This window comes from Mesoplodon densirostris, chromosome 17, assembly GCF_025265405.1.
Source record: "Mesoplodon densirostris isolate mMesDen1 chromosome 17, mMesDen1 primary haplotype, whole genome shotgun sequence".
Lineage (NCBI taxonomy): Eukaryota > Metazoa > Chordata > Mammalia > Artiodactyla > Ziphiidae > Mesoplodon > Mesoplodon densirostris.
Window position 1 is genome coordinate 77,204,888 of NC_082677.1, and position 11,104 is coordinate 77,215,991.

Below are 11,104 nucleotides of genomic sequence, written 5' to 3' on the forward strand. Positions count from 1 at the left end.
GTCTGGGCCTGGGGGCCCTGGGGGGTGCCGCACCACCGCAGCGTGGAGGCCCCGGTGACCTGCACTCTTCACAGCTCACAACACCCAGCCCAGCGCGGCCAGCCGAGGGCCCCACGGAGCTACAGCAGGAACGGCCAGGGGCTCGGCTGGCGCCCCGGCTTTGCACAAGCCCAGGGTCCTCAGGGCCCAGCTGCCCGCCTGTACTGCCCTCGGGCCCCAGGCGGAGTGGAGGTTGGGCAGCAGCCCGGCCGCGCTGGTCCAGCTTCTGGCCCACTTGCGGGATGTCAGACCCCCGTCGTCCTTGTCAGCTAGGAGACGTCAGGGCCGCTTCCCAGAGAAACACACTCTCGGGGCAGGCCACGTTGCAGGGGCTCCCACTGAGTCAGAGTCAGAGACCGTGCAGGGTGCTGGCCTGGGGTCCGTGCACCGGCGCCCGCGGGGCCTGCCCATCGCACCCTCGCCCGAGGGGATGCCATCCCGCGTCCCGAGCGTGGTGCCGTCAGCCCCGATTCTGAGGGTCCCGGGCGCCTGCGGAGTGAGACACTGACACGCGTCCCTCGGGCGCGCGCTCACCTTCCGGTCTCCTCTGGGGGCACAGGCACCGACTCCTGAAATCAAGGCCGCCTGGGTGAGCGAGATCCGGAAGGTGCTGACGGGCCAGCTGCAGGCGTGCAGAGGTGAGGGTACATCTTCTGGGCTGTCCCCCGGGGGCCCGTTTACGCTCCCGCAAAGCATCCTCGGGATCCTTAGCCATCTGAGGCACCGCGTGTGGCACCTGGAGGGGAAGGTGCTGGATTCGCGTTCCTGAGCCACGCTGGGCTCTTGTCCCCGCAGAGGCCAGCCAGCACCGAGCCCTGGAGCAGTCCCACAGCCTGCCCCTGCCCGCGCCCACCGGCACCAGGTGAGGCCCAGCCACGCATCGGGGGGTCACCAGTGGGAGCCAGCCCGTGCCGCTGGGTCTCCGCAGCCCTGTCACCGAGTCTCCTGGTCACTGGGGTCGCACTGGAGAGCATCCCTGGCGTCACGTGCTGCTGGGTCAGTCCCAGCAGGTCAGCGTCAAGGCCTGTGCCTCTAGCCCCAGCCCCAGCCAAAGGCCCGTCCACAGCATCTCTGACCGTTTTCCATCCGGGCCGTATTTCCCATCACGATCAGTGCGCGGTGGGCGGCTGTTCCAGAGAGCAGTCCAGCGCCAGCATTTCAGTGATGGTAGCGCCCCAGGTGGACAGGGACCCCGGGGCGCGGGAGGCTCAGAGCTGAGCCCGAGGCCCATGGCTCGCAGACAGACGCAGGGTCACGTTTCACACTGGCCTCATCGTACCTTTTCTGCCCTTATTTTTCCTTTGTTATTTTATTCATTCACTTACTTGTTTACTGTTTCTTATGTAAGCCACGTCTAATCATGGTTGAAATAATAATGATGCTTTAATAATGATTTATGGTCTAAATAAATAAACCACAGAACAATAGCTTTAAAGGAGAAAGGACCCCCCCAGGGGAAAGAAAACAACAACAAAACCGCCTCCTACTTAATAGTCAGGGAGGTAGGTTTTGTTCTCACTCGGCTCCGCCCGGAGTCTGGACATGAGTGGCCATGGCCGTGGCCCTGCAGCCCGAAGCCCTGGGTAGAAGCTCAGGGAGGCCTCCACCCTCCTCCCAGCAGGCCTTTGAACGCTAACCAGGCAACAACTTTCTCTCTCTTTTTCCATGTGTCTGATGTCGTTAGTCCCTCTAAAGGGAACACAAAAAACGTCAGAAAGTTGGAAGAAAGAAAAACGGACCCGCTGAACCTGGAGGGATACGTGGGCCCCGCGCCACTGCCGAGGCCCCCCGAGAAGGGCAGAGGTGAGTGTTGGGGCCAAGCCCAGAAGTGCCGGGAGCTGCATCGGGGGTCCACGGTGGGCGTGTCAGGGCCTCACAGCCCCCGGTGGGCACAGGGAAGCTACACGGAGAGCGCGGGGCCCGGCCGCCCGCACAGAGCACAGGGGCCTGGGCAGGGGGCCCTGGCGTGACCGCCTGCCCCCCGGGGCCGCCCGGCGCCCTCTGCACTGCCCTCTCTTCCCCGCAGATGACGCGGTCACTAGCTCTACCTCAGAAAGCTCTGCGCTTTCCAGAAAGCGCTTCACCCTGCAGAGCTTTGCTGCCCTCAAGGGTCAGAAAGGTAAAGGCGCCCGGCCCCGGCCGGCCGGCGGGCTTCTGGGCGGGTCGCGCCCATGGCTGTCTGTCATCCATCCGTGCCGTGCTCATCCGTGTGGACGGTCCCGGGAGGGGCATCTGCCTCTTGCGTGGGTCACCAGGCACGCGTCTGCCACTGAGTCGCTCTCTTTCCCTGATGCTGGCGGGTCTGTCATTCGTGCAGCCAGGGCTCTGTTTTCAGGGCCTTTTCTTTGCAGAGGTGGAGGTGAGCTCTTCTGACAGAGGCCCGCCTGCCAGGAGCTGGGACCGTCCTTTGCTTTTCTGGTCCAGCTCCTCCGTTTCCCGCCTTCTCCCGTGGGGTCCCCGAGGGCATTGCTCCCCCTGCCAGAGTGCGAGGCATCCACTTCCCTCTGGGCATTTCTAGTGCACGGGCGGGTTCAGAGCACCCGATGGAGATCTCTAAAAGCTTGCCTGGGCTCCTGGGCAGTGAATATATGGGGGAAATACACCCAGACAGCACATGAGGCCAGCCCTGAGTTTCCAGGCGGGTCGTTAGAGGACTGCCTGCCCGATACCGAAAGCCCGTCTTGTCTAGAGGTCTTTTCATTGGTCCAAAAAATTGGAGGGTTTTTTTCTATTTTTCCCAATTTATAAAATACTTTTAAGTTGACCTCAAACAAACAAACAAAAAGACGGACAAATCCTGGTCCTTATACCTTGCTGGGTTTGGCGAGCATGCGTACTGGGCATGCTTTACGTGGAGCTCAGAAAACAAACCAAGGGGCCGCTTACCTAAAACTATGATGCCGACGCAGGGCCATCACCCGCCCGTCTCATCCTCCTGCTCTCCTGGGCCTCCCCCTTGACCTCTGGATCCCTCCGCCAGCTGAGCTGTGTTCCCAAGAAGCTGCTTTTGAGTCACGGAAAGCAGCCTGTCGCCAACGTGTGTGTCTCACCCCAGCATGAGCTCGGTGTGTCTCCTGCCCCCTCGGTGCTCAGCTCGCGCTCCTCACTCCGTCTCTCCCGTTCTGTCTCTGCTCTTCCTCCTTTTGCAGCCTCTCCTACCAGTCCCGACAAAAAAGCTAAGCGACACCAAGTAAAGAGCGACCCAACGCCTTTTGGTTTACGAGGTAGAGTGGCTCAGCCTTCTGGACTAGCCTGGCGCCATTTCCCCATCCGGTTAGGGACCCTGTCTCGCCACCTGAGCTGCCCAGTGAAGTAGGTCCCTCCCAGCCAGGAGCACAGTCACTGTTTTGTTCAAAGCCTGATGCTCCGGCGACAGGTACCGTGGTGACGTCACGCTTCTCGGTCCAAGGCCTCAGGCCAGGTGTGCCCAGAATGCGCAGAGCTGCCCACTGGCCACCAGGTAGCAGCTGCTGACACCTGGCTGGTGCCTGGGCTGGGCTGGGCTCTCTTACTCAGTGGCTGCGGGGCTCCGCGTCCCAGGCCCATCCTTCCTCACCACTTGTCCCCATGCTTCTGGGGACGGCAGCCGGCACGTCCCGCCCGACCGCACAGACAGATGGGGTGAGGTTCCGTATTGGAACTCGGGCCTTCATCTCTCTTGCCCTCATATTCTGAGGGCAGAGCCCCCCCAGGGAAACCCAAAGCCCCCCACCTCCGCCCGGCCCAGGTTGAGGGCCTAAGGCTCGCAGACAGGATTCCACTCTGTGAGCTATCCCGCGTTTCCCAGACCATGTGATGGTGCGGCCGAGCCAGATCCGGATGCAGACCCCCCTCGGGCCTCAGCCCACAGTCCGCGCTGCAGGGACCCAGGCTGCGCCCTCTCGCTTCCCTGGGCAGGAGAGCTCAGAGACCCACCCCTACCCCAGCCTGCACCCAGCCCTGCAGACGGAGCCCCAGGCACTTGGGAGTAGAATCACCTCCCCACCACAGTCTCGGGGAGGGGCTGGTCTTGGCCATTTGTGTTCCTGCTTAAGGCCCAGAGGTGCCCGAGGCATCTCCCTGCTTTGTTGACTCCTTGTGTGGGAAGCGCTGCACTGGGCTCCGACGCTGTGTCTACTCGCTTGGAGCCAGTGTGTCACCTCTGCGAGCTCCCCTGCTCACCTGTGAGACAGGTGAGGTGACCTCATGTCCCGGTAGATGAGTGTTAGAGCCTTGAGTCCGGGCCCAGCTGCCAGCCCCCTCCCCTCCCCCTCCCCTCCCCCTCCCCTCCCCCTCCTCCTCCCCCTCCCCTCCCCTTCCCTCCCCCTCTCCCCCTCCCCTCCCCTCCCCCTCCCCCTCTCCCCTCCTCTCCCCTCCCCCCTCCCCTCCCCCTCCCCTCCTCCTCCCCCCTCCCCCTCCCCTCCCCCTCCTCCTCCCCCTCCCCTCCCCTTCCCTCCCCCTCTCCCCCTCCTCTCCCCCTCTCCCCTCCCCCTCTCCCCTCCCCCTCCCCCTCCTCCTCTCCCCTCCCCTCCCCCTCCCCTCCTCCTCCCCTCCCCCTCCCCCTCTCCCCGCCCCTCCCCCTCCCCCTCCCCTCCCCTCCTCCTCTCCCCTCCCCCCTCCCCTCCCCTCCTCCCCTTCCCCCTCCCCTCCTCCTCCCCCTCCCCCTCCCCTCCTCCCCCTCCCCTCCTCCCCCTCCCCCTCCCCTCCTCCCCCTCCCCCTCCCCTCCTCCTCCCCCTCCCCTCCTCCTCCCCCTCCCCTCCTCCTCCCCTCCTCCCTTCCCCCTCTACTCCTTCCCCCTCTCCCCTCCTTCCCCCTCCTTCCCCCTCCTTCCCCCTCCTTCCCCCCCTTCCCGCATCCATGGAATCACTTCAGTCCACAGCAGGTGACAGTGAGCTGCAGCCCGTCCTGGCTGGCACTCTTGAAAATGCCAAGTGCTTGCTTCCTGGAGTTGCCTCATCCCCTTGTTTTTTCAGTATCAGTGTCAGCGACTCTTTTACTGGAACGAGAGGTGACCGTACTCACGATTGCCTTGGCCTGATGTCCTCCTCAAAGCCCCCAGCATCCTACATGGATTAAGGGTGGGCCGCAGGGCTCAGCATTTCATGCTTATTCCCGTGTCACTGTGTTGACACAGGGACCATCCCACTTGTTAATAGAGGGTTCCTCAGAGGCCCCGGGCGGCCGGGTGTGACCAAAGGGCAGAGCCGTCCATCCACACAGCTCTCAAGTGAGGGTTTACATGCCTCCGTCTCCAGGGGCTGCCCCTCTGCCCAGGGAGCAGCGTCGTCTTTCCGCCCTCGCTGTCCCCCTTTGGACACATGCTTCCATTTGGCTGGGAGCCCTGTGTCTATCGGTGCTGGGCTGGAGGGGTGGACATTTGTGGCCAGCTGCCCGGCGCCGGGGTCCCTGGTGACCCCCCCACGCGGCGTCCATCTGAGCTTCCCGCCCTGGGCGGCTACGGACGTGCTGAAGCAGGCGGCGAGCGTGGTTAGTGGCTGGCAACCCACGGTCCCCGCTTCCCGCTTCCTGCATGGACGCCAGCCGCCGGGGGCCGAGGGTCGTGCTCGCCACCCCTGCCCGGCTGGAGAGGCAGGGCCAGAGAGTCTCTGGGCACCGGGCCTGGCCTGGAGCAGGGGCTCAGTGCTCTGCGGGCTAGGGGGCCATCTCTGGGTCCCAGCTCCCTTTTCTGTGAAGACAGAGGCAGCTCCCTGACACCACTTAACACAAGCTTGTCACTGCCACCTTCAGAGTGTCGGCCTGGGGACAGCTGTTCCTCTGTCTGCACCCTGACTGCAGGCAGCGGGGGGACATGCGGGCATGCATTCCGCCCTGGTCCACGTGGTTCCCTCACTCCCTCTCTCCCAGGAGAAGGTGTGCTTCGGGCCACACCAGATGGAACTGGGAACTGGTTCTGGATCCGCTCCCTTCTTGTCGAAACGCCACTTAACACGGAGCAGCGGCTGGGGTCCAGAACCACAGGCGTGTGGCTTCGGCCTCTCGCTTCGTTCGTGGCACTTGTATTTCTCACAACGCACTTGCACTCTCCCTCAATGGGAAATGCAGCGGCTACTCTGTGGGGACACAGGGCAGTAGAAGGAATGTTTACGTAGTTTATAAAACCCGGAGGAAGCTTATTCCCCGCCCGTGACCCGCACAGGGCGGCCCCCTCCCTGGCCTGGGCGCGCCCAGCACCCAGCTTCGTGAGGAGCTGTCCTCCCAGCCCGCCAATGGGTGTTGAGCGTTGCAGGTGTTGATTAAAAACGCCTTTCCCTCGTCGTTCGCCTCGACACGGACGGGCGTGTGTCACCAGCTGTCCGGTGGAGGCTGGGGTTCGTTTCCGGCCGTGGAAGCAGATGCTGTGGCCCAGGCCCCCTGGGCAGGGGGCAGCTTGCACGGTTGAAGCGGAAACCTGCGAGTGTCCGGCCCGCATTTCCGCGCCGCTGGGAAGGGCAGGCTCCCCCGGCCGACACATGTGGGTGGCGGGGACGTCCATAGGCCGCCCTCGACCTTGAGGGGGTCCTCACCGGGGCCTGGTTCTCTCTAGGTTGGACCAAAACGTCTCACCCGTCAGAGGCTCCTGAGGACAACGATGGCTGGTCCAGTGCCGAGGAGCCGGTCAACTCCTCGGACGCAGAGGAGGAAGGCAGAGTGGGCCTCAGGAAGCTGGTAACCTTGGCTCCCGCCTTGTCCGCTGCACTGCTGGTCCCAGGGGGCAGGGCGCCAGCAGTGCAGCTCGGGGCTGTGCCTCCTAGGGCTTAGGGAGGGACCTTCAGGTGCCAGGGCCCCATGGCTGTGTGCCCGCCCTCCTTAGTTCTCACCAGACCACCTCACAGCGGACAGTGCACACCTCTGACCTGCCCCTCAGAGGAGCTTTCTTAAAGCTGCACGTGTACCGCCATCTGTTTCAGAGAATCGCACTGTCTGAGGTACGGATTTGCTTTCTAAACCAAGTCCTGTTTTAGCATGAGCAGCAGAGGAAACTATTTACATACTAAGTCATCAGAGTCAGGACGGTAGCAACAGTTATTTGCTGCCCGCTCAGTGCTGCCCTGGTCCACACCTGGTTTATCGCAGCGAGCGAAGCACCCCAGAGCTGGAGGGGTAGACACAGGTAAATGGAGGAGAGCGCAGGGAGAGTCTCGGGTGGCCAGGGCAGCCTTTCCCGAGGAGGCCTGAGGGTGAGAAGAGCCAGCCAGGGCGTTGGGGGACCAGCGGGGGAGCCTAGGCTGGCGGGCAGGGAGGTGGGCAGGCCTGCTGGGTTTGCATTCCGTTCTTGGTGCAGCAGGAGGGTGTGAGGTGCTGCTCAGGGTGTCCAGGGAGGGTGCAGCTGCTCCCGTGAGGATAACGGACACTGGCCTGGCTTTCCCTGCTCCCAAGCCTGGTGGCACGTGACCCCTGCACAGTTCAGGGGCTCCCAGTCATGTGTCTCGCTGCTCGTGAGGCCGGAGCCCCACAGTCCAGCAGAATGGCCTCCCCTTCTCAGAGTCCGCGTCGCGCAGCAGCTCCTTGCACAGGTGCTGAGCACCTGCTGTGTCAGGCACTGAAGGCAAACGGGACAAGGTGGACAAGAATCCCCCCTCTCCTGGGGTGAAAGACTAGTAAAAGGCAGAGCATGTGCGGTGAGGGCAGAGGCGTGACCCAGGAAGAGGCGACAGCAGGTGCAAAGGCCCTGGGACCGCAGGAGCTGGGTGTGGTGGGAGCACTGGGGCGCAGCCAAGGGCACTGCACAGGCTGGTCAGGTTTAGTGGTCACCACGTGAGACCTAGCGTCTCCCTGGACGAGGAGACCTTCGCAGTGTAAGGCCATAGCCCCACCGGAAGCTCTGCGAATGGCAAGGCTCTCGTCCTTCCCGGGACGCGGGACGCTGGGCACCAGCAGATGCGTGCCATGTGTGCCATGCACCCTGCCGTCCCCTCCCCAGGTCCCCGGGAGGTACACCGTCACGGGGCTGGACGAGAAGGGGGGCCCCGACGCGCTGGTCCTGAGGAGCGGGGACGAGGTGGAGCTGGTGCAGGAGGGCGACGAGGGCCTCTGGTAAGACCACCCGCGCGCCCCCGCGGAGCCCGCGCGCGCTGCCGCACCCTGACCGCGCCCCTTGCAGGTTCGTGCGGAACCTGAGCTCCGGCGGCGAGGGCTGGCTGCCAGCCCGCAACCTGTCCTCGCTCCTCGGCCAACGCGGCGCCCCCGGGTGCCTGAGCAGCCCAGGTACGGGCCGCTGAGCAGCCCAGGCACCGCGGCGAAGGCGGGGCCGGGGGCGGGGCCGGGGGCCAGGGGCGGGGCCAGGACGCGCGGCAGCCGCTCGCCTGCTTGTCCGCAGAGTCCAGCGCGGGGTCCGCCCTGCTGAGCGCCTCGTCCAGCTGCAGCGAGAGCTGCGCGGCCGCCCTCGCGGACCTGCAGGGGTAGCGCCGCGGCCACCCCGTCTGCGGCCCTGGGAGCGGGCCTCTGCTCGGGCCGGCGCGGCGTGGGGAGGGGCCGGCGCCCACGGAACCGCCCACGGAACCCCGGCGCCGCCGCGGCCCCAGACGAAGGTTCGGGAAGAGTCCGCCCTGCGGCCTCGGCGCCAGGACCGCGCGCGCCCCAGGGCGCAGGAAGAGCGCGGCACCGCGGCTTCCTCGGGGCGTCGGACGAACGGGGCTGCAGGCGACAGACCTCCCGTACAGAAGGGCTCCCGGGACTCCCCTTCGGCCTCGGCCGCAGCCGCTCCCCTTTGGTTTCCGACGTTTCTGGTCCGGTGCTTTCTGCAGGAACACGCGTTCTGTGGAGCTGCTTCCAAAAGAAGTGACCGATTCACTGACCCAGCGGCTTGGTGCGGGGGCAGGAGGCTAGTTTGTCTTCTACACTTTTTTTTTTTAAAGCAAGGATTAATTCTACGGCCATCTTTTTGGTGATACTTTGGCCTCTGATCTTTACCAAGAATCACTGTGTTTACGTGAAATGACAATTTCATACTGTATTTGATATAAAACTTTTTTGTTACTGGGGTTTACATGGCGCTGAATGATTTGGGGGACACGCTTTCGTGGAAACAGCCCACCTGGTCACAGGTGAGTGGAAGGACGTCCCTGGGTAGAATCAGGCAGCGTTTCTACAAACACAGGCAGTTAGAAACCAAGGAAATTCCTTCACCTGTGTAGGTTAATTTTCAAAGGAAAATGTGAACTATAATTTAAAATATTAACCTTTTCTACAGAAAAAAAAATGGGGGACTCGATTTTTCAACACACTTCACTGAATTAGGGTCTTTTTATTGTTTTTAAAGACTGTGTAAAGATGCCGTTTTCGCAGCTTTCATCTGAACCGATACTGTCACAGGAGCCCAGGGAAAACCTGAGCTCTCGGCCCCCCGCCTTCCCCTGCCTGGCATGTCCTGTGTGGAACTGTCCTGAGCACAGGAGCAGTTTATCTTATTCAAATCGAGGCAGAACTGGAAAGAAAACTCTTCTGTTTTACGGTGTTTTGTGTTTCAGCAACAAATTCTGTTCCTTGGAAACGCTTTCTGGGTCTGATTGGGGCAGATATTTTTATATGTGTGTATATATGTCGATGTGTGTACATACGTCCCCACTGTGAGGGGTGTATTTATAGCCTCCAAGCTGCTGGTGATGTGTCGCTTTACAGCCCCCCGAGCCCCAGGCCTCTGCAGCCCAGCCCATGGGCTCCCCGTCCTTGTGCAGGGCCAGACCTCTCTGGAGTGTGTAGTGGACGGCGTACAAGCTCGGCAGCTTTTCTCCTGGTGTATAAGTTATTTGGAAAATGATGCTTCACATAATTTACTGAATATATTGATTGTTCAGGCACAATTCCTGCCATCCCAGCCTGGGATTGTCCACCATTTTTGTGATCTCTTCCTCATAAAAGCACTTTAAAACCTCATGTTTCAGTCACTGTTTCTACTTTTTTTTAACTGCTGATGTAAGTGAAATTTAAAAATCCGAGTTCTTTATTGTATGGCTGGTGTTTGAATAAACATCAGCACCTCTTGCTGTCGGCCTTCCTCTGTAAAGGCACAGGATCTGAAACTGGGTGGTAATGTTAGGCTCGCCCTCACTGGAACGCCCCCCACCTCCAGATGCCAGTGTGGGCCGGAGGGGCCCAGGGCGAGTGGGGCCTCCTGATCCCTGAGCCCTCGACCCCAGCGCCCATGCCCCCTCCCCCTCCCCCCTCTGTCAGGGGTTCTCCTGCAGGAATAAGATAGGGTGAACTCGGTACCTGTGCTCGGCCACCTGGGAGAAATAGCACAAGTGTCAGTGGGTGTAGTGGCTCCTCAAAGCCACGTCCCCACTGGCCTGCAGCGTCCCCTCCACCTCTGCGGGGACCCCGTCACCCTGGACCTGAGGGCCTCTGTCCTTCCCGTTGCCCTAATTCATGCTGATGCCCTGTGCCTGGCAGGTCATTTGTCTGTAGAAACCTGGTCCAGTGGTGATGCTTTGAGAAGCCCTAGAAGGAGCTGAGTTTTTTCCTTACCCCCGAGCCTTGTCCCTCCTGGGCCTGTGGTCAGGATGCCCCTCACGTGGCTCCAAACACAGGTGCAGCTCAGCTCCATTCAAGGGAAGCCAGGGCTGAGAGCATCCCCCTAGGATCCCTGTCCGCCTGGACCCCAGAAGGTGATCCTGCTTGGATATAGTGTCACTGCAGGTGCAGTTGGTTAAGATGGGGTCATGGTGGCCCCTAGTCCAATGACTGGTGTCCTTATAAGGAGCAGGAAATTTGGACGCACGCACACACACACACACACACACACACACACCCGGGCGGGAGCAGCCATGTGCCGGCCGAGGTAGAATCTGGCGGGCTGGCTCAGCCTGGCAGGGGTACCAAGGGCCACCAGAGCCCCAGGAGCTGGAAGAGGCCAGAAGGACCCTCCCACAGAGCATCTGGAGGGAGCGTGGCCCTGGGACACCTGCCCAGACCTGGGACTGGATAGATTCCTGTCGCTGGAGCCCCTGGGGGCGGTGCTGGGTCAGGCAGCTGTAGAGGAGCACTGAGTCAGTGACCAGTGACCGGCGCTGCACTCGGTCTGAGAAGGTGGGCAGCCCTGGGGCCGGAGGAAGCCCCGGGCAGTGGCCACACCCGGCAGGGGTGGCA

At 62.2% G+C, this 11,104-nt stretch overlaps 1 protein-coding gene across 2 annotated transcripts in view; it reads left to right on the forward strand.

Annotated features, from left to right (window-relative positions):
- The window catches only part of MCF2L (MCF.2 cell line derived transforming sequence like), an 87,258-nt gene extending 78,836 nt beyond the window's left edge, over window positions 1-8,422 (forward strand). Inside the window, exons 24-32 of one of the 2 annotated variants that reach the window (XM_060079620.1) lie at window positions 599-677; window positions 835-901; window positions 1,724-1,842; window positions 2,066-2,158; window positions 3,189-3,263; window positions 6,564-6,685; window positions 7,941-8,053; window positions 8,121-8,224; window positions 8,337-8,422. In XM_060079620.1, the coding sequence (XP_059935603.1) occupies window positions 599-677; window positions 835-901; window positions 1,724-1,842; window positions 2,066-2,158; window positions 3,189-3,263; window positions 6,564-6,685; window positions 7,941-8,053; window positions 8,121-8,224; window positions 8,337-8,422 (858 nt within the window). The remainder of the gene's footprint in view (window positions 1-598; window positions 678-834; window positions 902-1,723; window positions 1,843-2,065; window positions 2,159-3,188; window positions 3,264-6,563; window positions 6,686-7,940; window positions 8,054-8,120; window positions 8,225-8,336) is intronic. The other variant, XM_060079621.1, reaches the window with a different exon arrangement.
- The last annotated feature ends 2,682 nt before the right edge of the window (window positions 8,423-11,104 follow it).